At 45.2% G+C, this 27,416-nt stretch overlaps 1 protein-coding gene and 1 long non-coding RNA gene across 2 annotated transcripts in view; both read right to left on the bottom strand.

Moving 5' to 3' along the window:
* Window positions 1-6,885: 6,885 nt before the first annotated feature.
* On the bottom strand, window positions 6,886-12,157 carry LOC144583052 (uncharacterized). The gene has a single exon (XM_078382390.1). The coding sequence runs from the start codon at window positions 12,086-12,088 to the stop codon at window positions 10,493-10,495; it is 1,596 nt and encodes a 531-aa protein (XP_078238516.1). The 5' UTR covers window positions 12,089-12,157; the 3' UTR covers window positions 6,886-10,492.
* Window positions 12,158-17,227: 5,070 nt separating this feature from the next.
* LOC144584997 (uncharacterized) overlaps window positions 17,228-27,416 on the bottom strand; it is a 259,478-nt gene continuing 249,289 nt past the window's right edge. Inside the window, exons 2-3 of the long non-coding RNA XR_013539502.1 lie at window positions 22,526-22,607; window positions 17,228-17,550 (exon numbers count right to left, since the gene is read on the bottom strand). This is a non-coding gene — a long non-coding RNA (uncharacterized LOC144584997). The remainder of the gene's footprint in view (window positions 17,551-22,525; window positions 22,608-27,416) is intronic.

Genomic DNA, 27,416 nt, shown 5'->3' with positions numbered 1-27,416 from the left:
GTAACCATATAACAGCATACCATTTTTCAACGATCTGTTACATTATGTTCGATTTTTCTCCCCACATTGTTACAATTAGAATTATTAGGAACAATCTTTTGACTTTTACCCCATTTAGTTACCATGTCCGTAGGTTCATTATCTGGTTTAAAACACGCCACCTGACACTGATACACCATTGCTGATCTGTCTCTATACATTTTTAAACTATTTACATGATACATAATTGGTTTCTTGGATGAATTTAACATTTTCACAAGATAATTCACATTTCCCACTTTTTGTATGATTTCCCCTGGACCTTCCCAAACTACTTCCAATTTTGAAGGTCTGAGCGGGTTTAGTACCAATACCAAATCACCCACTGCAAACTCTCGGTGACGGGCCTTCTTGTCATGATAGTATTTTTGTTTTGTTTGGGCTTTCAACAAATTGTCTCTTGCTAATTCTTGCACTGCTAGGAGTTTTTCTTGTAGTTTCCAGACGAAATCCGCAACTGGAACCGTGCTACTTCTGACCACACCTTCCCAGTCTGATCGCAGTAGATCTAGTGGTCCTTGTAGGTTTTTCCCAAACACTACCTCACTCGGCGAAAAACCTCCCAGAGAAACTTGAGGTGCACTTCTGTACGCAAACAAAACAAAAGGTAATAGTTCGTCCCAAATGTTCCCATATTCTTGGACTAGGGTTTTAATCATCCTCAACAAGGTTTGTTGTCCTCTTTCCACCATTCCGTGAGATTCTGGATGATAAGGAATGCTAAAGTTTAATTTAATTCCGCTGATCTCACAAATTCGGCTCATCAATTCGCTTTTAAAAGCACCGGCTTGATCGCAAACAATTTGAGTTGGTATCCCTATTCTAGAGCATAAATCCACTACAACTCTAGCAATAGTTTGGGCCGAAAGATTGCTGATGGCGTATGCCTCGATCCATCTGCTGGCTTGACAGATGAACGATATTATGTATTTTTTCTTCAACTTCGTGGGTACAAAAGGTCCTAGTACGTCCATTTGAAGAATTTGGAACACTTGATCGGGAATTTCAGTTAGTTGCATATTAGCTTTTGTACAATCAGTCTGTTTCCCTGTTCTTTGACAGTAATCACAGGTACTAACACAGTCCTTGACGGTTTTAGAAATTCCGGGCCAATAAAAATGTTGTGAAATCCGGCTTAACGTTTTTTGGATTCCCAGATGTCCGCTACTTGGATTATCGTGAGCCATTTGTAGAATTTTTCCCCTGTACTCTCTTGGAATGACTAGTTGTTGTACTGGTTCCGCCTGTTCGTTCGATTTTGGGGAATATTCCCGGTATAACAATCCATTTTCCCCCCACAAAAAGGATACTTTTTGTTGTACCGGTTGTCTGGCGTAATCGTCGGCTTGTGACCTCAAAGAATCCAACGTAGGGTCTACCATCTGCTTCTGTTTGAATACTTCGGATCCCATTGTTACAGGTAGATCCTCTGGTTCTGTTATTGTTTTGGTTGTACTATCTAGTTCGTTCTCAAGGTGCTGCTGCAGCTGTGTTAATTGTTCCTCTGAGTCATCCTCCGAGTCTTCTTCAGTTGGTACATGTTGCATTGTTTTGCTTTGAGACCTTGTTACAGCTTGTATTGATGTGGATTTTTCAGTATGTTGGTGATTAAGAAACCCCAGGTCGTTGCCTATCAAGAAATCGGGTTTACCTTCATGCATTAATAGATATTTTGCGCCTTTCCAATTTTTGTAGCTAATTTGCACGTAGACTAATGGTACGAATCTCTCGATTATTTCTACGGATCCATAAGTTTTTACTGGACATCTCAGGTTATTTAAGATTAGTTCCGAATCTACAAACGGTTTGTTGATTGATGAGATATCTGCGGTGGTGTGACGTGTGCCATGACGTCACCTGCCTGTCTTCGCTAAGGCTGGAGTTTCCTAGCCTATGGCAGGGCAGGAGGTGGGTCTTAAAGGGGTGGAGTTTTTGTATATAAGGGGGGAGTGCAAAGAGGGGAAAGTTAGTTGGGAGAGTTGGAGAGTTAGAGAGAGAGAGAGAGGGTTGAGAGAGGGCTTGAAAGAAGATCTGTAGACAGGGTTAGATATAGGTTAGGTAATTGAGTAATAGAGTGTTAAGTAACCAAGAACTGTGCAGGGTTAAGGTCTGAGAAATATAGTGTGACAAGTGATTCTTTTACTCAGTGATTTCCATTTTATTTTTGTATTCAATAAATCATCATTTTTATTTTGAAATCCATACTAAGTCTGATGTGTCAGGTTTATGTGTGGTTGGTGGCAGCGAAGTTGTGTGTGTGAAGGATCGTGACCTGTCATCTCTTGTGGTGACGTAGGAGGAGGTGGCAGTCGCGACAAAACTGGTGCCAGCGTGTGGGATACGAGTTGTCCAGTAGCCCAGTTGCCCAGAAAAGCCTTGGCTAGTGTGACCAGAGCAAAAGGATTTCAGTTAGGTGCACCTGAAGTGGGGTGTGGGTAACTCTCTAGGATTCGTCTCCAGGGGGGAGCAGATCTAGTAGAGAGGCACCTAAACTTCAGAGTGAGGGAACTGACTTATGAGCTCTAGAAGGTCCATTTTGTGAGGGAGATTGGCCCAAAGGAGGAGGCTGTTGTGATTTGGTCTGAGAGTCCAGAGTTGGGAGAACTCGGAAGAGACAGACAGACCAAGGGCAGCGAAGATTTGGGATTTCTCTAGTGAACTACAGAACCTGAGAGAAGGTGAAGCTGTGGTGGATTTTGGAAGTAGAGCCAAGGGCAGAAAATTAAAGTAGCTCTAAATCTGGCAAGAGGCCCGGTGAAGGGGCAGAAGCCATTAGAGATTACAGTAACAAGCCTAGCCATATCTGTTGGTATACCCTGTTAAAGCTAGTAAGTGTCAGCTAGGTAACTCAGAGATGAAGTACCTAGGTCACATAGTGGGAGGAGGCCTAATCAAACCTTTAGAGGCCAAGGTAGAAGCAATCCTGAATTGGCCCAGACCTACCACTAAAAAGAAAGTGAGGTCCTTTTTAGGTCTGGCAGGGTATTACAGAAAGTTTATACCCGGTTTCAGTGAGATTGCGGCACCTTTATCAGACCTGACAAAGAAGCAGAGCAGCAACAGCGTTTCCTGGTCGGAAAAGTGCGAGATGGCGTTTGGACAGCTGAAAGATGCTCTAACCAACCATCCAGTGCTGCATGCTCCTGACTTCAACAGAGAGTTCATCATCTACACGGATGCGTCTAATGCCGGTGTGGGAGCGGTACTGTGCCAACAGAATGACAGCGGAGACCAACATCCGGTGGCGTACCTGAGCAAGAAGTTGCTTCCCAGGGAGAAGAATCTTTCTACCATCGAGAAAGAATGTTTGGCGATCATCTTCACGATCCGGAAGTTGAAGGCTTACGTCTGGGGTCGACATTTTACCTTGTGCACTGCTCACCTCTGTCGTGGTTGCGGACTATGAAATCACAGAACAGTAAACCGATGAGGTGGGCGCTTCTTTTGCAGGACTATGATTTCGATGTTAAGGTGGTCAGAGGGACTATAAACTGTGTGGCTGACGCCTTATCCAGAAGACCGGAAGATGACATCTGAAGAACTTATGGACTCTGTGCATGGTATATGGCAATGTAAAATGTTTGGACAGTTATGTGTTGTGTTATGATAAATGTTATGCATTGCATGTTTTTATATACCTGTATGGCGGAAGTGTAAGTATATTTGAATACTGTAGTTATATTAAACTGTGTTAATAAATGTAATGCTTGATGTTGGTTGCAGTTGTTTTGGGGAAAAAGCACCTTAGCTTTCCGCCACAAAACAACTTATTAAAGGGGGAAGGTATGTGATGTGTGCCATGACGTCACCTGCCTGTCTTGGCTAAGGCTGGAGTTTCCTAGCCTATGGCAGGGCAGGAGGTGGGTCTTAAAGGGGTGGAGTTTTTGTATATAAGGGGGGAGTGCAAAGAGGGGAAAGTTAGTTGGGAGAGTTGGAGAGTTAGAGAGAGAGAGAGAGGGTTGAGAGAGGGCTTGAAAGAAGATCTGTAGACAGGGTTAGATATAGGTTAGGTAATTGAGTAATAGAGTGTTAAGTAACCAAGAACTGTGCAGGGTTAAGGTCTGAGAAATATAGTGTGACAAGTGATTCTTTTACTCAGTGATTTCCATTTTATTTTTGTATTCAATAAATCATCATTTTTATTTTGAAATCCATACTAAGTCTGAAGTGTCAGGTTTATGTGTGGTTGGTGGCAGCTAAGTTGTGTGTGTGTGTGTGAAGGATCGTGACCTGTCATCTCTTGTGGTGACGTAGGAGGAGGTGGCAGTTGCGACAGGCGGTATCCCTAGAGGCGATTATGCTCAAATCTCCTGTAGAAAAATGTAGGGTTACCGGTTCCGAAAAACTTTTCAGTGACCAATATAACTGTTCTTCCGGTAGGATGCTACTGGGCTCTATAACTGAAAATTTCTCCCCTGAGGATGTCTGTTCGTTTACTGTTGTAGAGACTTGAGCTACTCGTAATCCCATTATCCTTGGCACAAACATTGGCTCCATTGCTTGCATTTCACTGGTTTCAGAAAAATTTGGATCGACTCCTTGTCTCTGGGGTGGCACATTACATAGTTGATTAATTACATGTGGTTCTGCTGGTTGTTCTTCTGGTATTTCTAGAGATGTTGCACTGAGATAAATCACTTTAGGGGTCGTTGGCTTGAATTTCCGTGGAGTGGGTATGGGTGCCTTCTTGAATTTTCTTGGTGTGGGTAAGGGTGTCTGTCGGAATTTTCGTGGGGCAGGTAAGGGTGGTTTACCAACTTGCTTCCCGTCTTGGTTATCTGATATGGACAGTCTTGGACAATCTTTCTTTAAATGGGCTCCTCCACAATGGAAACAAGCCAAGGGTAAACTAATCTGGCTAGTGTCCATGCTTCTTTGCTCTCCAGCAAAAGACTGTCTTGGTTCAGGAACCACTGTTTTCTTAGCTTCATATAGGCTCTGCCTCCTAGGCACTTCTGGAATAGGCCTAACTCTGGTAATAGGTTCACTCTTCTTGAAGGAAATTAATTCATCGGTTTTGAGCACCAACGTTTGGAGGTCTGTGCTATTTTTCTCCAATAAGCTACTCTTTAACTCTGGTGGTACTAAATTTAGAAAATGTTCTATATACAGTAGCATTCTTAAGTCCTTGAATGTATTGACCTTGGCAGCCTCTAACCAACGGTCGCCTAACACCTCTATTTGATCAGCAAGGGCAGAATAACTCATTTGAGGGGTCTTCCTCAATTTTCTAAACTGTTGCCTTAGCAGTTCTGGTGTAAAACCTTCTCTTTGGTAAACCAAAATTTTAAACTGTTCCCAAGTTAAATTTTGGCTGGAACTTCTTGCTAAAATGGTGGCTAACTCCCCGGAAACTTGAGATCGTAGAAGTTTTAAATATAATTGTGTTGGCACATTCAGATCAGCACACAAAAATTCAAAAAGTGATAAAAATGAAAAAATGTCATCGCCCTCTTGGTAATATGGTAGGTTTCTCCTGTCAATGTTAGATATTGAGTCTCTGGCTTGTTGTTTCTCAGCAATTTCCGTCTTTAAAATCTGTAGTTTCATTTCGTGGTATCTTCTTGCTTGAAGTTCACTAGCTGTGTGTGCATTCACCCATTGTTTCTGGCAACTCAGGAAGTCTGCCATCATCAGGGTAAGCTATTCTTGCAACCTGAGACTTATATCCTTTGCATCTACTGGACTGCTGCTGGCCTCTGCTCCAGCTGTTCCCCTCTGCATGGTTATTTCTCCTGTTAGCAGGTCCTACTGAGTTGGAACTTGTTCCGCCCCAGTGTACTGCTGTGCCTTTCTTGGCTTCACTTTAGGTTTAACAACTTCTGGATTTGCTTCTATTATTCTTTGGGCATCTTCTTCATCCTCTGGGTTATCTACTTCCCAGTGTTCCACTGCTTCCAACATCTCCTTATCCACCAAAGCACGGGAGGAGCAACAAAACAATTAAACTGTCAGCTTTGACTAATCCTACTTTCCCTTCAGGAAATCCTTTTGGCTCTGGCTTGGGGTAGGAAATTTTCCTTTTTAAACTTTATTTAATCACTTTTAAATTACTTTTATTATCCTGGCTGCTCCTTATAGACTCCTGCTACACTCAAAACAATTTTGCCACTCTGTCACCTGAGTGAAACGAGCTGGCACTTTTTAAACAGCACAATGCTTGTTCCTTAGAACTCTTAAGCCACTGGCAGAATCTCTCCTTGCATCACTTTAGCCTGAGCTTTCTGCATAGGAGTCTTCTCCAGTCACAATAATTTACAACCTTCCCTGCTTTGCTCTGAAGCTCACGCCAGAGAAGTTTCTCTTGTCCTTTATTTAGCAGTGTGTATCTGCTTGCTCACACATCTGCCTTCATAAAACAATTACCAGTGCTAATTCAGCCCTTGAGCAAAGCGCAACCCAAGCTGCAAATATTTAAGCTGTCAGCATGGCATAAACACAGCACATGGATTTGTATCCAAACACAGCCATGATGGCTTGTAAATCAAATCCCATCTGCCACTATACTGTAAACACAGCACGTGAGACTCAGATCCCAAGATGCCACCATGTGGTAAAAGCGTTCCTTAGAACTGCCTTTACATGAGACAGAGAGGGATTCAGAATGATCAGTCCCTATTGCCTGCAAAATCGGGTCCTGTAATTTTGCTCTAGGCGACTTCTCACTCCTTCACCCAAGTCTGTCTCGATTTTAATTAAACAATCTGGAAGGTCTGCTCTTCCTCTTTTATTACTTTAGGACCCTCATTTGGTAGCGTAATGTGGCCAGATCAAAACAATCCTAGTTCTAAAATATCCAATTTACTACAGTAGCTTGGTCTAAACAAGGAGACAGCTTACAGACAATTTGTCTTTTTATATTTTATTACAAAAGGTATCATTTCAACAAGCTCATTTTAACGTCATTCAGTATTTCCAAATTATTTCCAAAATAACCCCCAGCCTTAGCCACCAGTCATTTCCTCTATAAAGTGAAAATAATAAACAGTCTAGCTATATCTTAAATAAACATTCTTACACAGTCTTCTGTTTAAAGTTCTGCCAGACGCGTCTCTCTCCGTGTGTCGTCTCTGGCTGTCGTGAAAGCAAACTCTCCCCCATCTCTCTTCTCCGTCCTCTCCTTCTCAGTCCTTCTTCGCCCATCTTTCTTAAATTAAGCCTTTGTGTCCTTGTTAGTTGGAGTTTTGATAAGATAACGGTCATCTTGACTTTTTTTTTCTTTAGCTGGAGAAGAACTGCCAGTCCTGCTGTCAATATTCAGGCTGCCCTCTCCTATGGGAAGCATGGCAACTTTTTCTCTAATTAGCACCTGGACACAAGCAGATTTCTAGCTTTTTCGTTGCAGCTCTGAAATAAATCCTATGAAATACAACTCTATTCTATTTTCATAATCAAATTCATTACATATTCCCAATTTAAAATCATTGAGAAACCAAAATATAATCATGAGTCTTAGAGTCATTCAGAACTCCGAGAACTCAAGAAAATACTGGACTCAAAGCACCATAGTTTGTGGCCTGTTAGAAAATCAAATTAAGTATGGTAACAGGTTGTCTGTTCAAGACACCAAACAAAAGTTCTTAAGTATAATTGTTTTATTAGAAAAATAAAGATTTAGTTGATTTCAGTTTATTGCAAAGCATAGCATTCAAAATCATTTCCATAACTAAGGCAATTAGAAACTTAGCAAACTCCAGCTACAAAAATAAAATAATAAAATCACTATCTAAGAAAAATACTCACTAGATAAGGAATAGGTAAGGCAGAGCCCTCCTTTCCATTCTCCTACTAAAAACTACATCCTAGCAAAATACTGGAAACTCCCATAAGAAACCCCCCTTCTTCTCTCTTCACTCTGCTCACCAATCAGGACAAAGGACTGCTCGTCTCTCTCTCCTCCTTCCTTTCGCATGGGACTGCAGGTGCTGTTTCCATTTTCCCTACGTTTTGGCTCTTTCTTCGGCCTTGGCCAAGCTAACTGCAAGATAACATTGCTAGCTGGCTGTGAAGAAAAACAGCATCTCGATGCTTCTAGTAAAAATGACACAGACCGAAAATGGATTCCTTCTACATCATTCCATGACTGCAAATCCCATTTAGAAATTACATTCTAGCTTCAATAACCTACTGTACATCATGACAGATGTAACCTAAGCTTACCACTCTGACTCAAGTTTGCGAGCACCCAGGGGCTTCTAAAAGAACACCTGATGCTTGAACAGAGAGGTTCCAGGTGTAAGTGTACTCCTAAAACATTTGAGCAGAGTCCAGGCAACCCAGCCAGGCAGTACCACTTACCCTTTTCCCAAGTCTGTTCTAATGAGCAATTAATTGAGAACAACCAAAGCTAGAAATCATGAGTTTTAAAGTCTGTCAAGACAAACAAAACTCACGGTAGTAATGGACTCAAGTAGCATCTCTGTGGCCTGTCACTTAGTATTTCAGATTTGCTGTTCAAGAGACCAAATTTAGGATTTTAAGAATTATTGTTTTATTAGAAAAATAAAGAATTTAGAGATATTCAGTTTGTTGCAAAAGCATAGCATTCCAGTAGATTTCCATGAATAACAGCAGTTAGAATCTTAGCAAATTCCAGCTACAAAAATAAAATAAAAAACTCTAAAAATAGCTTAGAAAGTAAGCTAGGCATAGTCCCCTTTTCTGTATGCTTTCTCTGAACTACATCCTAGCATAACAGCAAAAACTAGCATTTGGAACTCAAAACTCCATCCTAAAATCAATACTAAAATCATTCCAAAAATCCAAGCTCTCTCCGTCTCCATTCACCATTTTTCTTTCATGCTAGGACCACCCTTCTTCTCCACTGTTCTGTGATGTTAACCAATCAGCATAAAGGGCTGTCTCTTCACACTCCACCTTCATTTCCCACGGGATGTGCAGGTGTTGTTGTCCTTTGTCCTGATGATGTGTCTTGGCTCCTTATTGTCTCTGGCCAAGGCAGCTTCATGGAAAATTCCAGTTAGCTCTAGGAGAAACAGCTTCTCGAAGCATCCAGTTATGCTAACACAGACCAATATGGATTCCTTCTACAAAATTCCATGACTTCAAATCCCATTAGTAAATCACATTTTAGTCTTCATAACCTAAACCATGACATGCCACCTCTGGGAGTTCCAAAAATCTGAAACAGGAAATCTAGTTTCCATTTTTGGCTACTAATTACAATAATAAGCAGTAATTAGCTGGTTACATAGTGCAAATACTAATGATGAACTTTAACACATTCAAAATAGCATTTAATCTAGCAAAGCATTGAGGTAGAAAAACATTCTAACAGCAACATGTAAATACATTCTTTAGGTTAAGCACTTCTACTATCTGAAAAATAGAAAAACAGTCATGTTAGTAATACTCAATACAGTACGCACTCTACATGTGCTCAGGAACATATCAGTAGTGAAACAGTGAAACATTAACAGTGTTTCAACGGTCTGTCACATCTTGATCTTCACAATACATTCTGGAAAGACCATCTGCCACAACATTCAACTTTCCAAGAATGTGCTGAACTTCAAAATCAAAATCTTGTAATGCCAAATGCCATCTCAGCAATTTCTGATTGTGAGATTTCATCTTCTGCAACCAAACCAAAGCTCTATGATCTGTCTGCAGAGTGAATTTACATCCCCACAGATAAGGCCTAAGAAGATTAAGAGACCAGATAATAGATAAGGCCTCTTTTTCTGGAACTGAGTAATTTCTTTCTCTTTCTAAGAGTTTTCTGGAGAAATATGAGATTGGATTAGGAATCCCATCTTCCCCTTTCTGTAACAGTACAGCTCCAAGACTCAAATCGGAAGCATCTGTTTGTAGAATGAATGGTATGTCAAAGTCAGGTGATTTTAGTATAGGTGCAGCACTAAACTTTGCCTTTAAGGCTTCAAAAGCACCTTGACACTCAGGTGTCCATTTTACCTTGACAGACTGTCTTTTCTTAGTTAGCTCCGTCAAAGGCGTTGCCAAATAACTGAAATCAGGAATGAATTTTCTTTAATAGCCAAATAGGCCCAAAAAGGATTGAACTTGCTTTTTAGTTGTAGGAATAGGCCAATCATTTATGGCTTGCAAAGGCTGGATTTCTCCTAGTCCAATTAAATGACCCAAGTACATGACTTTTCCCTGCATCCACTGACATTTAGTCGCTTTGACTGTCAATCCTGCTTGCTGGATTCTAGACAACACACTTTCAAAGTGTGACATGTGAGATTCAAAATCAGAACTGAAAACTGCAATATCATCAAGATAAACACTAGCAAATGTAAGACCATGCAAAAGCTTGTCTATCCTCTGAAATGAAGCACCGGCGTTTTTTAAAACAAATGGTAAACCATGACAAAGCTCTTTCCACATTCCATGCATTCATGTGGTTTCTCCCCAGTGCAGATTCCTTGATGTAACCTAAGGGCATCAACGCGACTAAAGCTCATTCCATTCATTTATGTGGTTTCTCCCGAATGTGAGACCTTTGATGTACCCTAAGGTGACCACTGAGACTAAAGCTCTTTCCACATTCCATGCATTTATGTGGTTTCTCCCCAGTGTGGGTCCTTTGATGTACCCTAAGGTTACCACTCTGACTAAAGCTCTTTCCACATTCCATGCATTTATGTGGTTTCTCCCCAGTGTGGGTCCTTAGATGCGGCGTAAGGTCACCACTGCGACTAAAGCTCTTTCCACATTCCATGCATTTATATGGTTTCTCCCCAGTGTGGGTCCTTTGATGTACCCTAAGCTGACCACTCTGACAAAAGCTCTTTCCACATTCCATGCATTTATGTGGTTTCTCCCCAGTGTGGGTCCTTTGATGTATCCTAAGCTGACCCCTGTCACTAAAGCTCTTTCCACATTCCATGCATTTGTGTGGTTTCTCCCCTGTGTGAGACCTTTGATGTGATGTAAGGGCATCACTGCGACTAAAGCTCTTTCCACATTCCATGCATATATGTGGTTTCTCTCCAGTGTGGGTCCTTTGATGTGATGTAAGATAACCACTGAGACTAAAGCTCTTTCCACATTCCATGCATTTATGTGGTTTCTCTCCAGTGTGGGTCCTTTGATGTAACCTAAGATTACCACTGTGACTAAAGCTCTTTCCACATTCCATGCATTTATGTGGTTTCTCCCCAGTGTGGGTCCTTTGATGTAACCTAAGCTGACCACTGCAACTAAAGCTCTTTCCACATTCCATGCATTTATGTGGTTTCTCCCCATTGTGAGACCTTTGATGTGACGTAAGGGCATCACTGCGACTAAAGCTCTTTCCACATTCCATGCATTTATGTGGTTTCTCCCCAGTGTGAGTCCTTTGATGTGACCTAAGATGACCACTGTGAATAAAGCTCTTTCCACATTCCGTGCATTTATGTGGTTTCTCCCCAGTGTGGGTCCTTAGATGTGACGTAAGGTCACCACTGCGACTAAAGCTCTTTCCACATTCCATGCATTTATGTGGTTTCTCCCCAGTGTGGGTCCTTTGATGTACCCTAAGGTTACCACTCTGACTAAAGCTCTTTCCACATTCCGTGCATTTATGTGGTTTCTCCCCAGTGTGGGTCCTTAGATGCGGCGTAAGGTCACCACTGCGACTAAAGCTCTTTCCACATTCCATGCATTTATATGGTTTCTCCCCAGTGTGGGTCCTTAGATGTAACGTAAGGTCACCACTGCGACAAAAGCTCTTTCCACATTCCATGCATTTATGTGGTTTCTCCCCAGTGTGGGTCCTTTGATGTGACCTAAGCGGAATACTGTGACTAAAGCTCTTTCCACATTCGATGCATTTATGTGGTTTCTCCCCAGTGTGGGTTCTTTCATGTATCCTAAAATGACCGCTGTGACTAAAGCTCTTTCCACATTCCATGCATTTATGTGGTTTCTCCCCAGTGTGGGTCCTTTGATGTAACCTAAGATTACCACTGTGACTATAGTTCTTTCCACATTCGATGCATTTATGTGGTTTCTCCCCAGTATGGGTCCTTTGATGTGAACGCAGATTTCTTCTCCCGCTGAAACTCTTTTCACATTTCATGTTTTTGTATCATTTCTCCCCAGGGTGAGTTCTTTAAACTGAACTAGTGGCACTGGTCTGAAGCTTTCTCCACACTTCAGGCGTTTAAGCCATTTCTCCTTTAGCTCATGGGTTTTTCCAAGCTTTTCTTCCTAGCTTCACACTTGACTGTTTTCGGGGCCAGAAGAAGTATAATTCTGGCCATCGTGTGTTACCTGATAGAGAAAAAAGGAGATGTCTTGAGAATATAGCAGAGAGCAGAATCTAACTGGAGGTCAAACCAAAAATTTGCTCTGTCTTTGACTCCTTTGAAAGGCATATGTCTCCTGAAGGCTTGACTGGCAACATTTGAAAAATTTGCCGTATTGTGCAAACAACATTGGACTCCCCTTGCCTGAATTGATACTTCCCAAAGGGCCAGTGACGGGAAAATATAGTTGATTAATATTAACCACTATCCAAAATACTATTAAACATGGGCCATCAAGTCAATTCTGACTGATGGCAACCCTTTTTTCGGGGGTTTCTAGGTAGAGAATACTCAAAAGTCGTTCCCCATTCCCTGTTTCTGAGACCCTGCAGTTTTCCAAAGGCCATACAGGCTGACCTTATCCGTGGGAGAAACAGCAGGCATCCTCTGGTTCTGCAACCAGATATTTAAACCTATGGGAATCTTGGCAACTTTTTCTCCTGCTGGCAACAGAGGCACAACATTGTGCAGCAATACTGGAACTTTTTTTTTTGAATCCCGGCTACAGAAGCAAATATCCCAGATTCATGCTGTAAAGTTATATAAAATAAGCCAAAGAAAACAGAACCTGAATTTTATAGCCATGAACACTCAGCATAGAGATCATGTCCAAAGTGTTCAGCAGGTGTGCCCGACAAGGACACGGGAACACACAACTTAAGGGTGAAGATAACGTCAGGTCTCTGACCACAGACTGGACAGTGTGATAGTCTATATGGACACTGGGTAATAACTTCTTTCTCTTGGCTAATGGAGATGATTGTGGACTGTTATGCTGTTGCTGCTGTATATAAATGTCAATAGACTTAGTTGCTAGAAGTCTAGTGTCTCTGGGACTGCAACATGGGGCTTCGGCAACAGTCACTGCTAAAAACTGCGACACTCTGACATAAGCACTACTGAAGCTGATGAAGAGTTCTGGAGGACTCCAAAGGTTGCACACCAGGCTGGAATGAAGAAAAGCTTACCCGACCAACCACCAACACTCTGTCCATGGAACAGACCTTTTTTATTTATTTTCTTCCCTAGCACACTTGGGTAAAGATTACTTGGAAATTACAAGGTGAAATTAAAATCAATTCGGATAGGTTGAAGAACAAGATAAGTAAAAAGATAAAGGAATATAAAACATGAAACATTTTGTGGTTTGGCAGAAATGCATTACTTAAAATGAAATAGATCCCTAAATTATATTTCCTATTCTGGATGCTACCAATAAAGATTATGGGTAAGTACCGTATCTTTTGCTCCATAAGACGCACTCCCCCCCAAAATGTGGGTAGGAAAGTCCATTAGTCTTATGGAGCGAAGGCAGCAATTCGGTCCCAGCTGGCCCCATGGAGGGGAGCGTCGCAAGGGTCCAGGTGAGCCTTCCAGGACCCATACGATGCTCCCCCCACCCCACGGGGCCAGCGTGGGCAAAATCACCAGCTTCCAGGTGGGGGGAGCGTCGCAAGGGTCCTGGAAGGCTCACCCGGTCCCTTGCGACGGTACCCCCACCCCCGCACAGGGCCAGTGCCAGTGAAATCGCCAGATTCTGGCCATCTTTTGAGGCTTGGGAAGCCTCAAAGACTCCCAGAACCTGGCAGTTTCACCCCCCTGGCCCCGTGGGGGATGTGGCGGGAGCGTCCCAAGGATCCGGGTGAGCCTTTCAGGACCCTTGCGACGCTACCCCCACCCCTGCACGGGGTCAGTGCTGGTGAAATTGCCACCTTTTGGGGTTCTTCTGAAGTCTCACAACTCTCAAAAGAGCCCCAAATGGTGGTGATTTTGCCCCCTTTGGACCCCGGGGGGCAGGGCGAGTCTCCAAGGGACCCTGGAACACACCCTAGGACCCTTTGGATACTCCCTCTGCCCCCTGGGGGGCAGAGGGGGCAAAATCACCACCTTCTGGGGCTCTTCTGAGGCTTGGGAAGCTTCAGAAGAGCCCCAAAAGGTGGCGATTTTGCCCCCTCTGACCTGTGGGGGGACAAGGTTAGTCTCTAAAGGGTCCTGGAACACACCCTAGGACCCTTTGGAGACTCACCCTCGCCCCCCCCGGGGACCAGAGGGGGCAAAATTGCCACCTTCTGCGGCTCTTCTGAGGCTTGGAAAGCTTCAGAAGAGTCCCAGAAGGTGGCAATTTCACCCCCTCTGGCCCCTGGGGGGGGGCAGGGTGAGTCTCCAAAGGGTCCTGGAACACACCCTAGGACCCTAGGGGGTGTTCCATAAGATGGACCTCTCCATAAGGCTCACCAAATTTTAGGAGAAGAAAGCAGATTGTTTTCTTCCTGTTTTCTTCTCCTAAAAATTTGGTGCGTCTTATGGAAAGGTGTGTCTTATGGAGCGAAAAATACAGTAGCTAAAATAATGGCGAGTGATGAATAATACATATTGCAATAATAGTAAGAAAGCTAGGATTAATATGTCGGTAAATATTACAAAAAGAAGGTTGTCAGATAACCAATATCAAATATATTTATTATTTATTTATTTATTTATTGGACTTATATACCGCCCCATAGCGCTACAAGCACTCTCCGGGCGGTTTACAATTTTAATTATAAAGGCTACACATTGCCCCCCGAGCAAGCTGGGTACTCATTTTACCGACCTCGGAAGGATGGAAGGCTGAGTCAACCTTGAGCCGGCTACCTGGGATTTGAACCCCAGGTCGTGAGCACAGTTTTAGCTGCAGTACAGCGTTTTAACCACTGCGCCACGAGGCTCATTGTTAATTCTGATGGTTTTCCCCATCAACTACATGACTTGTTGGCACATAATTATTATCTATTATATGACATAAATGTAGGGTTCAATCAGATGGTAAGTAAAGATTGTGTCTGATTGCACTAGAAAGAGTAAGTTTGCTGAGGGCATTCTCCCTTTAAATGACCTTTAAGGGTATTTTCAAGCTTCTGTATGTTGTGTAATCGCTGGAAAATAGCTTGTATTAGACTATGCCACAAGTGGTCCAAAATGCGAGATATTTCCCCGACTGATCACACCTTTAATTGCAATCTTTTCCATGGGTATTTGCCATATTTTTTTCAGCTGGCAAAGCTTCCATTGTGGTAGTGATCTTCTGTATGTTTTTGGTAGCATTTTCACTTGCGTTCTTCTATCCATTTGTGTGAGTGTACCTAGTGGTCCTTTGGAGCAGTGGGAAGGTGTTCCCTGATCACATTGAGGGTAATGTCTCATCGGAGTGGGCTCTGATGGTTTGCCATTACTTCATCAGGTTTGTACCCCTAGAGTTGGCACTACTTAGAATTTTTAATTTCTAAAAAATGTTACTAGTTTAGCGCTGCCTCGGGTACATGATGCAGCATTCATTCAGAACAGCCATGCCTTGTCAATTCAGAGCAGAAACCACTGGGGCTTACTTTATTCTGAAGAATGGCATGGGGGGGGGGCGAGGGAGAGAACTGGCAAGCATCCAGAAATTGAGGAGATTCCACACCCTCTTTTGTCTTTATCTTGTTTCTGATGTTTCTCTGGTGGCTTCGGCAAATCAAATAGGATATATTTCAGGTATTATTTATTTATTTATTTATTTATTTATTTATTTATTTATTTATTTATTTATTTATTTATTTATTTATTTTAGTTATACCCCGCCTATCTGGTCAAAACGACCACTCTAGGCTTATAACCAACAATAAATATTTAATATGAAAACAATTAGAAACGCATGGAAGGGAGGGAATTTTGGATAATATTTTTTTTCAAAGAAAACATTGGGGAATTGGTTAAAAAGACTGATAATCCTGTTCTTACAAAATACTGTATTTTTCCATTTATAAGACACCTTTGTTCATAAGACCCACACAGACTCTTTTCTAACCCCAAAATTAAAAAAATGTAGCTTTGAGTATTCAGCCTCTGGGTTCAGAATACTCGGACATTAGTAGTCCCTGTTGCTTCTGAGCCTGCAGTCTCCACCTCCAATGAGGTGTGTCCCAATCGGTTTATAGAGCATCAGCTGACGTTAGTTCCACAAGACTCGTGATTGGATCAAGCTAAGTTTACTGACTGTAGGAAGTTAAGCCTCATGATTGAAGGAAGCCTGTTTACAGAGGCAACATACGTGCCCTTTTTTGTTTTCTCCATCCTCTCAGCTTACTTCTGTGTAACCAGTGAGGTGTGGAAAAAATACCATCTTATACATGGAAAATTACAGCATGTTAGGAAGTTGGTAGGGAAGTATTAAGTCCACCAATCTCCCCTCTGACCAAAGTGGTTGAGAAATTATCCAGAAAATTTTTAATGGGTTTATAAAAATTTGGATGAAACAGATACAAGATAGCAAGCAAATAGGAAAGACAGTGGGAGAAGAGAGAATGTCATGACTAAACATAGTTCAATTAGAAAAATGGGCAAAAGAATAGTAAAGAAAGGAAGGAGAAGGTAAAAAATTTGGAAAAATGAGGAGACCATTGAAAAAAGACTGAAGCTAGAGGCAATGAAAAACAGAAAGGGGATCATAAATGAAATGACTTGCATCCTATTTTATTTTCCTTCTCTCATTTTTTCCCTCAATAATGAAGAGGTCCATCGGATCCTATACTCTCTGTCTCCATGTATCTTTCACCCCTTCATCTGATGCTGGGACTCAAAATGGAAACTTTTTCTTTTGATGTCCTCTTATGACCAAAGATCATCCGCAAACTTTATTTCAATGACGTTTCTGCCACAGATTCAGTAAGTTTTGGGGAAATGGTGGACAAAGATCTTGACAATGTTTTTAAAAAACTCTTTGGGAACCTTAGGGGAGAAATCCTCAACCCACATTTATGTACGTATGCATGTATGTGTGTGTGTTTCTGTGTGTGCATGTGCTCCATCTACCACTTGCTTAAAGTGGCACCTTCTCTAAAATCCATGCCTGGGGCCCGATAAATGCACAAACACCCACCAACTCAGTCTCCTTTGCACTGTCACACCCACCTCGGTGGCAACTCTTGCCCTCACCAGGCACCATGGAAGGTCTGGTAGAAGGCGCCCTCCAAACGCTCCTGATGCTTTCTGTGATTGGGCTAAAATTCTCTGAAATACTGATGTAATTCAGGATTAGCATCCTGTTAATCATAGGGTTATCATTTAATAAATAAACAAACACAGTGGTGCTTCTAGTCCCAAAGAACGAAAGAGATCTCACCTGCTATTCAAGTTTTTTGGGGGCTTTGGAGTTTGATTCTTGTCTTTTCATCCAGAGAAAAGCCGGAGAGCATCAGCTGAGTCTCACCTCGTCCTTGGGAGAGAAAAATAAAAATAAATCATTCTGGAGCCTTCTCGGATGGACAAAACCAAAAGCCTTCCCTTAGCATAAAAGCCTTTGTCTTTTTGACAATCTGGAGAATTCAATTCTTCCAAAAATACCCTTTAGTTTATGAATGTGTATGTGAGGGGGGTTGTGTGCTTGTATACCCACGATTCCAAAAGCCAGGATATAGCCCAAAACTGCTGTACAATCTCGTGCCCACCTTGCCAGCAGGAAAAAGGAGGCCAAGCCTAACAGAGCAAAGGGTGGCTGAAGAGTGGCCACACCCAAGGCAGCCATCCAGGGGGTCTACATCAGGGGGTCCCCCCCCAACCTTGGGCCTCCGGATGTTCTTGGACTTCCGCTCCCAGAAATCCTGTCCAATAAAGGGGGTGGTGGAGGCTTCTGTGAGTTGCAGTCCAAGAACCTCTGGAGGCCAGAGGTTGGGGACCCCTGGGACTCTGCAGGAGACCCTCTTCTGCTCTTTGCCCTTCACAGCCCTGACCGTGGCTTTGTGTCTGGGGGAGGAGTGGTCACTTGATGAAAAGGGGAATCAGATTCTGGGATGTTCCCTTGCGTGGTGTCGCTCTGGGAACGGCGGGGGTGCTGGGGGGGGAGACTCCTGTTCAACCCCTCGACCCTCAGCCTGTGGAGGGTTTCAGGTTTCCATTAATTCCCCGTACTATTGCACAGAAGTATGAAAAACTGGAAAGAGGCTATGGAGAAGAATGTGGTGGTCCGGCAGCCCCCCCATGTGATGATGACACACAACTTCCGCCTGCTTTCTAAGACCTTCCAGGAGGACCTTTGCTCAGCCCCTCAAGCCCCAAGGTCCGGCCATCCAGCCGACCACCATCCCTTGCGCCAACAAAAACAGTTAAGACATAAAGAAGCAAAGAGGGGAAAGGCAGGATAAAAGTAATTTTGAATAAATAAATGACTTCTAAGCTAATTAAGAATCTAATGACTGAATTTCCTGCCTCTAAGAAAGTCTCTTCCTGGAAACCAAGAGGAGATTCAGACAATTTCCTGAGAATATTTTTATAAACCCAAAATCATCATCAGCAAACCTCACACAAGACTCCACGCACGCACACATACACACACACTTTTCCCAGTGTAGGAATCGTGCTGCCCCTCCCCCCAGGGGCTCTCCTGCCCCCATTCCTGTGGGTGGGAAAAGCATGGAAGGGGGGGTGGAGGGTCTGGGTTCAGGTCACGGCCTGGTTCCCGTGACAGGAACTTCCCTCCTTTGCAGGGGCTTCAGCAGCTGCCTTGGCTGCCATAGAAATATCATCCTCATCATCCACACCCCTCCCTCCCAGCTGACCCCCTGTCTTCTCCCTCCTCCAAGCCCCATTTCTCTGTGCCCCCTCCTCCCCCCACCCCCTCCTCCCACTCCCTTGCACGGCCTCGGCTTCCGGAAACAGCCCCTCCTCTACAGCTTTTGTAGCTCTACGTTCTCCCCCCTCCCTTTCCTCTCAACGAATCACCGTTGAGAAGAGGAGGGGGGAGCAGGAGTGGGAGGGGCATAGATTCGGTAACTTTTAGTCTCCATCCTCCGGAAGGACGTAGAGCTACGAAAGTTTTAGAGGAGGGGGAGGAGGGGCTGCTTCCGGCGCTGCGTTCCCCCAATAGAACCGGAAGTGGGGGACCGTGCCCCCTCCCTGCCCCCACTTTTCCTCTCTCGCTCCGTCCCCTCCCCGACCTCTTTCCCCGCCTGAGGATCCCAATGGAGGGGGGGCGATTTGGGGGCCTTTTTGGGGGGGAAGAGGGAGGGGGAAGGGGTGTCCCTAGAAATACATTCCCCCTGAAGGGGAGAAAAATACTCGGTGGGGGTGCAGGAGGGGGGCCTTTCTGTGGAATCTTCGGCGGGAGGGGGGATCTTTAATGGGGCTTCCTTTGTGTGTGTGGTGTGTGTGTGTTTGTGTGGGGAAAGAGGGGCGGGAAGTCAGGGTGGGGTCCGAGATCCCAATACTCCAAAGGGACAGGAGGGACTCCCCCCCCGAGCAAGGCCTCCCCCCCTCCGGGGGCCCCCTTTGCGTGTGTTTCTCACGGAGTCCCCTCAGGCTCGCCTCTCCCTCCTCCCTGCCCCTCCCCGCACCTTCTCCAGCCTGAGGCGACTCAGTCTTTGAGGACTTTCTTTTCTTTCTTTTCTTTCTTTCATGTCTACTCTTGTGGGCAAGAATCCCGTAGAAGGAATGGAGTAGCCCTCATAGTCAACAAAAGAGTGGGAAAAGCCGTAATGGGATATAATCTCAAAAATGATAGAATGATGTCAATATGAATCCAAGGCAGACCTTTCAACATCACAATAATCCAAGTTTATGCACCAACCAGCATTGCTGAGGAGACTGAAATTGAACAGTTTTATGAAGATTTACAACACCTTCTAGAACTGACACCAAAGAAAGATGTTCTACTCATCACAGGGCATTGGAATGCCAAAGTAGGGAGCCAAGAGATAAAAGGAACAACAGGGAAGTTTGGCCTTGGAGTTCAGAACGAAGCAGGACAAAGGCTAATAGAGTTTTGTCAAGAGAACAAGCAGGTCATCACAAACACTCTTTTCCAACAACACAAGAGGCGACTCTATACATGGAAATCACCAGACGGGCAATATCGAAATCAGATTGATTGTATTCTCTGCAGCCAAAGAAGGAGAAGCTCTATACAGTCATCAAAAACAAGACCTGGAGCTGATTGTGGCTCTGATCATCAGCTTCTCATAGCAAAATTCAAGCATAAACTGAAGAGAGTAGGAAAAACCACTGGGCTACTCAGGTATAATCTAAACCAAATCCCTTACGAATACACAGTAGAAGTGAAGAACAGATTTAAGGAACTTCATTTGGTGGACAGAGTGCCTGAAGAACTTTGGATAGAGGCTCATAACATTGTACAGGAGGAAGCAACAAAAACCATCCCAAAGAAAAGGAAATGCAAGAAAGCAAAGTGGCTGTCCAACGAGGCCTTACAAATAGCAGAAAAGAGAAGGGAAACAAAATGCAGGGGAGATAAGGAAAGTTACAGAAAATTGAATGCAGACTTCCAAAAAATAGCAAGGAGAGAAAAGAGGGCCTTCTTAAATGAACAATGCAAAGAAATAGAGGAAAATAACAGAAAAGGAAAAACCAGAGATCTGTTCAAGAAAATTGGAGATATTAGAGGAAAATTTTGTGCAAAGATGGACATGATAAAAGACAAAAATGGAAGGGATCTAACAGAAGCAGAAGACATCAAGAAGAGGTGGCAAGAATACACAGAGGAATTATATCAGAAAGTTTTGGATATCCCGGACAACCCAGACAATATAGTTGCTGACCTAGAGCCAGACATCCTGGAGAGTGAGGTCAAGTGGGCCTTAGAAAGCCTGGCTAACAACAAGGCCAGTGGAGGTGATGGCATTCCAGTTGAACTATTTAAAATCTTAAAGGATGATGCTGTTAAGGTGCTACATTGAATATGCCAACAAGTTTGGAAAACTCAACAGTGGCCAGAGGACTGGAAAAGATCAGTCTACATCCCAATACCAAAGAAGGGCAGTGCCAAAGAATGCTCCAACTACCGGACAATTGCACTCATCTCACCCTGCTTATTTAACTTATATGCAGAATACATCATGCGGAAAGCTGGACTGAAGGAATCCCAAGCTGGAATTAAGATTGCAGGAAGAAATATCAACAACCTCCGATATGCAGATGATACCACTCTGATGGCAGAAAGTGAGGAGGAACTAAAGAACCTTGTAATGAGGGTGAAAGACGAGAGTGCAAAAAACGGTCTGAAACTCAACATCAAAAAAAGTAAGATCATGGCCACTGGTCCCATCACCTCCTGGGAAATAGAAGGGGAAGATATGGAGGCAGTGACAGATTTTACTTTCTTGGGCTCCATGATCACTGCAGATGGAGGCAGCAGCCACGAAATTAAAAGACGCCTGCTTCTTGGGAGGAAAGCTATGACAAACCTTGACAGCATCTTAAAAAGCAGAGACATCACCTTGCCAACAAAAGTCCGAATAGTCAAAGCTATGGTTTTTCCTGTAGTGTTGTATGGAAGTGAGAGCTGGACCATAAAGAAAGCTGACCGCCGAAGAATTGATGCCTTTGAATTGTGGTGCTGGAGGAGACTCTTGAGAGTTCCCTGGACTGCAAAGAGAACAAACCTATCAATTCTAAAGGAAATCAACCCCGAGTGCTCATTGGAAGGACAGATGCTGAAGCTGAGGCTCCAGTACTTTGGCCATCTCATAAGAAGAGAAGACTCCTTGGAAAAGACTTTGATGCTGGGCAAGTGTGAAGGCAAGAGGAGAAGGGGACGACCGAGGATGAGATGGTTGGACAGTGTCATCGAAGCAACCAACATGAATTTGACAAAACTCTGGGAGGCGGTGGAAGATAGGAGGGCCTGGCGTGCTCTGATCCATGGGGTCACGAAGAGTCGGACACGACTAAACGACTGAACACTCTTTCTGGTTCCTCACAAAGATGCCAGCTGCTTCCTCCTCCTCCTCCTCCTCCAAAGGCCACCAGATGTTTTAAATTAAACACCAATCAATTCAGGGACAGACCAGTGAACAAACGCATTCAGTTCATTCATCAGGGCGGGCTTAAATGATTGGTTGGGAATAAACGGAGTCCATCACAGGAAGCAAATCCCATTGAGATCAACCGTTTATGTATTTAAATAACGCTTCAAATCCTGACATTTCACACCAACTCAGTCTCCTTTGCACTGTCACGCCCATCTCGGTGGCCCCTCTTGCCTTCACCAGGCGCCACGGAAGGTCTGGTGGAAGGCGCCCTCCAAACGCTCCCGATGCCTCCTGCGATTGGGCTAAAATTCTCTGAAATACTGATGTCAGCTTTACAACATCTCACGTCCTGCTAATCATAGGGTTATAATTTAATGAATAAACAAACACAGCGTCGCATCTGATCTCAAAGAATGAAAGAGATCTTACCTGCTTTAAAGGGGGGGCTTTGGGTTTCTCTTTTTTGTCCAGAGAAAAGTTGGGAGAGCATCAGCTGAACCTCACCCCGTCCCTGGGAGAAAAGGAAAAAATAATCATTCTGGAGGCTTCTCGGATAGACAAAACTAAAAGCTTTCCCTTAGCACAGAAGCCTTTGTCTTTCTGACAATCTGGAGAATGCAATTCTTTTAAATAATATCCTCTGGTTTATGAATGTGGGGGGGGGGGAGATTGTGTGCTTCTATGCCCACGATTCCAAAAGCCAGGAAATAGCCCAAAACTGCTGCAGAATCTCGTGCCCTCCTTGCCAGCAGGAAAAAGGAGGCCGAGCCAGACAGAGCAAAGGGCAGCTGAAGGGTGGCCACACCCAAGGCAGCCGCCCAGAGGGTCTAAAGCAGGGGGTCCCCCCAACCTTGGGCCTCCGGATGTTCTTGGACTTCCGCTCCCAGAAATCCTGGCCAGGAGAGGCGGAGGTGAGGGCTTCTGGGAGTTGCAGTCCGAGAACCTCTGGAGGCATGAAGTTGGGGACCCCTGGACTCTGCGGGAGACCCTCTTCTGCTCTTTGCCCTTCACAGCCCTGACCGTGGCTTTGTGCCTGGGGGAGGAGTGGTCACTTGACGAAAAGAGGAGTCAGCTTCTGGGATGGTCCCTCGCGTGGTGTCACTCTGGGAACGGCGGGGGTGCTGGGGGGGGACTCCTGTTCAACCCCTCGACCCTCAGCCTGTGGAGGGTTTCAGGTTTCCATTAATTCCCCGTACTATTGCACAGAAGTATGAAAAACTGGAAAGAGGCTATGGAGAAGAATGTGGTGGTCCGGCAGCCCCCCCATGTGATGATGACACACAACTTCCGCCTGCTTTCTAAGACCTTCCAGGAGGACCTTTGCTCAGCCCCTCAAGCCCCAAGGTCCGGCCATCCAGCCGACCACCATCCCTTGCGCCAACGAAAACAGTTAAGACATAAAGAAGCAAAGAGGGGAAAGGCAGGATAAAAGTAATTTTGAATAAATAAATGACTTCTAAGCTAATTAAGAATCTAATGACTGAATTTCCTGCCTCTAAGAAAGTCTCTTCCTGGAAACCAAGAGGAAGATTCAGACAATTTCCTGAGTGCGAAGAGCGGGGGTGTGTGTGTGCAATCCACATCATTAATAAAAATGTTGAAGAGCACCGGGCCGAGGACTGAGGCTTGGGTAACCCACTTGTGACCTCCTCCCAATTAGTGAAGGAGCCATTAATCATCATCCTCTGAGTACGATTATGTAGCCAACTGTGTATTAATTAGAAGATTGTGGACCACTTGGTCAAAAGCTTTACTGAAGATAACAAAGAATATGTCTACAGCATATAGCAGGGAGGTGACCATCTTCTACCATCTCCACACAAGAATTGGAGGTTCTTCGTGACTTTGTGTCCCTCGGCTCAATGATCTTTGACACCCTCTCCCTAGATGTTGAGCTGGATAAACGCATTGGCAAAGCAGCCACCATGTTCTCTAGACTCACAAAGAGAGTATGGCTCAATAAGCTGACGGCATGTACCAAGATCCAGGTGTATAGAACCTGTGTCCCGAGTACACTCCTGTACTGCAGTGAGTCCTGGACCCTTTGGGCTCGGCAGGAGAGGAAGCTGAACATGTTCCATATGTGTCGTCTCCGACGGATTTTTGGTATCACCTGGCAGGACAAAGTTCCAAATAGAGAAGTCCTAGATCGAGCTGGAATTTTCAGCATCTATACATTACTGAAACAACAACGTCTATGTTGGCTTGGGCATGCTGTAAGAATGGCTGCTGGTCGGATTCCAAAAAATCTCCTGTACAGAGAATACAGAAATACACTTTCTCTGTGTCCCAGTCAGTGGGAATTCCTAGGCTTTCCCGTGAGGAAACCCCCTCTTTCCTGAGATTCTGCAGGCACCCTTTTGTGGGGGGGGGCAGAGGGGGAAAGGAAGGAGCGTCGCTCAGAGCCCTTTATCCAAATCAGTTTCTTCTTCCTTTAGGAAACCCCCCAAACCTCACCCCCAAGTGGGAAGCGGACTATGAGATGTAGGGGGAAGGAGGCAGGGGGTGGGGGGTTGCAAAGGGGGGAGTCCCAGAAATGGAGCTTTGGGGGATAAGGGGGGCAGCTGGGGGCAATGAGGCTCCCTTCCTGCCCATCATGCCTGGCCTGCCATCCTGAGCCTCTTCTGGATCCCCCTCCCTCTCTGGTATTTGAAGGAGACTCTTCAGAAGCACTTGGTTCAGTGGTTCTGGATTGGGAAGAGGGAAGAGGGAAGGGCCGACCGGATCCCTCTCCCGACCAGATCCCAGGCTGGGGATCCCCTGCAGGAAGGAGGTGGGGTGGTTGAATAGAGGGATTTCCTGCCTCCCTCCCTTCCTGTGTGTGTGTTTGTGTGTATGTGTGTGTGTTTTGGATAAACGCATTGGGAAAGTAGATACCATATTCTCTAGACTCACAAAGAGAGTATGGCTTAACAAGAGGATGACGGCATATACCAAGATCAAAGTCTATAGAGCCCATGTCCTGAGCACACTCCTGTACTGCAGTGAGTCCTGGGCCCTTTGTGCATGGCAGGAGAGGAAGCTGAACACGCTCCATATGCGTTGCCTCCAATACATTTTTGGTATCACCTGGCAGGACAAAGTTCCAAATAGAGTAGTCCTAGAACGAGCTGGAATTTTCAGCATGCATACATTACTGAAACAGCGACATCTACGTTGGCTTGGGCATGTTGTGAGAATGGCTGATGGTCGGATTCCAAAGGATCTCCTGTACAGAGAATTAGTGCAGGGAAATTGCCCCAGAGGGAGACCACAGCTGCGATACAAGGATATCTGCAAGTGGGATCTGAATGGACCTCAACAGATGGGAGACCCTGACCTCTGAGCGTTCAGCCTGGAGGCAGGCGGTGCATCATGGCCTCTCCCAATTGTTCAGCAGGCCAAGGCAAAGAGACAGTCCCGAAAGCAGCAAAATCAGGAAGCTTTTCAGGGGACAAATTGGATTTGTCTTCATTGTGGAAGAGATTGTCACTCTCGAATTGGCCTTCTCAGCCAGACTAGATGCTGTTCCAAGTCCTCCATACAGAGCACGTTACTGTAGTCTCTCGAGACTGAAGGATGCCTAATCTAAAGGTGACAAATCCACCCCAAGTCATCCCTGGGTAGAAGCAATAGCTCCTCTCTTTACATACCTCAAATACAGGAGAGAAAATCCCAGTCTGTTCCACTATAGGAGGGCCCCAGTGCTGATTAAATGGGTTGCCTCTCCCAGATCCCTGCTGAGGGAACGGGAAAAAAATGGAGAGAGAGAGAGAGAGAGAGAGAGAAGGGGGCAGGGGGTCATGAGGGGCCGGTGACCTCTTCACCCCCCCAGTGGGTGAGAAGCCAAGTTGGCCACACCTGTAATTGATTTGTGAGGACATGGAGGGTGGGATGTGGAAGCATTATGTCCACAACCCCTGAGTAGAGTGTAAGATCACCCGTGGACTGGAAGCCGAGTGAGGCACACAAGTGGCAACCCTAAAGGCCTGCATGTTGGTGTAATGCCATTTTGATCCTGAATCTCCTTGGTGGGTGAGCAGGTGAGCCTTGGGATGGGGTGGGATTCAAGGACCACTTGGAAGAATGGCATGAATGCAAAGAATGAATAATTACACACAAAAACCGCCTCTGAGCTCTTCTCCCACCTGAATGCAGGGAGGAAAGCAAGCGGAAAAACACACAACCAGGAGCCATTTTTTCTGTGCCAGAATCCAGCTCTCTTTCCAGGACTCCTCTGGCTTTCCACCTGAGGCACGGTGGGTGTCTAAACAGGGTGGCATGGAAGGCCTGCCCAGGTGTCCACCACACGCGGACACCAAGAAGTCACAAAGCCCGCTTTAAAGAAATTTAAAAGATGGAAAGTGAGCTCCGTAGGATACCCTAAGGAGGGCTGGAAGAAATTGCCACAGAGACCAAGGAGCCCCAGTGGGGAAAAATTGAATTCGAAGACATAGAAGCTGAACTTTTGCTCAGATTTATGAGATAATCCTGAGGGAAGAAGAGCCTCCCTCACGGGGGGAATTTAAAAAATTCTCTCAAGAGGAAAGAATGGAAGAAATCCCCCTTTCCTCCTTCCAAAAACACGTCCCTTTTGAGGAGAGCTTCTGTCCTCTGAGCCTGGAAGAAAGTGTGAGAGAAGGTTTGAGGAGTAATGAGCTTAATTAAGACCTTGGTCATTCTAGGGCAGGGGTCAGGGAACTTTTTCACCTTTTACCCCCTAAAAAATTTATATATACCGACATTACCCCCTTGATTTGAAAGGAAGGATCTCGGTCACGCGCGGCCAGTCAAGCACCGCCGCTGAAGCCTCGCCACCCACGCCCAGGCCTCCGTTGCTGCCGCCTGGCGGGGCCGCGCTCAGTCCTTGGCCCCATGGGGGCGGCTCCCCTTCTCCGCCCGCGGGTGGCTCCTGGGCGGACGTTGAAGAGCAGCAGGTGGCTCGCCCTCCGGGGCCACCTCCCGCTCTCGCACTGGCTCTGGCAGCTGCTCGCCGCGGTGGCCGTGTTGGGCCTCGGCGTCAGGGCTCCCGCAGGCCTTGCCATCGAAGCGCTGCGACAGCTGCCGCATGGAGGGGAAGAGGCTCCACCAGGCCTGGCCGGCGCGGAGGCACTGCCGAAGGAAGCCACGCAACCGGGCAAGCGCTGCCGCTGGCGCCCAACAGACTCCTACAGGGCCCGTCGCCGGCCGCCATCTGCCGTGGCTTGGTTGCAGCTGGGCTGGAGAAGGGGGCGGGAAGGGGGAAACCGGGGACCCCCCTCCAGGCAGAGGAGGAGCGAAGGGGGTTATGGTCGCGTCCTCATTACCCCCAGGATTTTCATTTTTACTCTATTTGGGGTAA

This window comes from Pogona vitticeps, chromosome W (genome assembly GCF_051106095.1).
Source record: "Pogona vitticeps strain Pit_001003342236 chromosome W, PviZW2.1, whole genome shotgun sequence".
Classification (NCBI taxonomy): domain Eukaryota; kingdom Metazoa; phylum Chordata; class Lepidosauria; order Squamata; family Agamidae; genus Pogona; species Pogona vitticeps.
The sequence above is the reverse complement of the archived record's forward strand: the minus strand, read 5'-3'. Positions and strand labels throughout refer to the sequence as shown.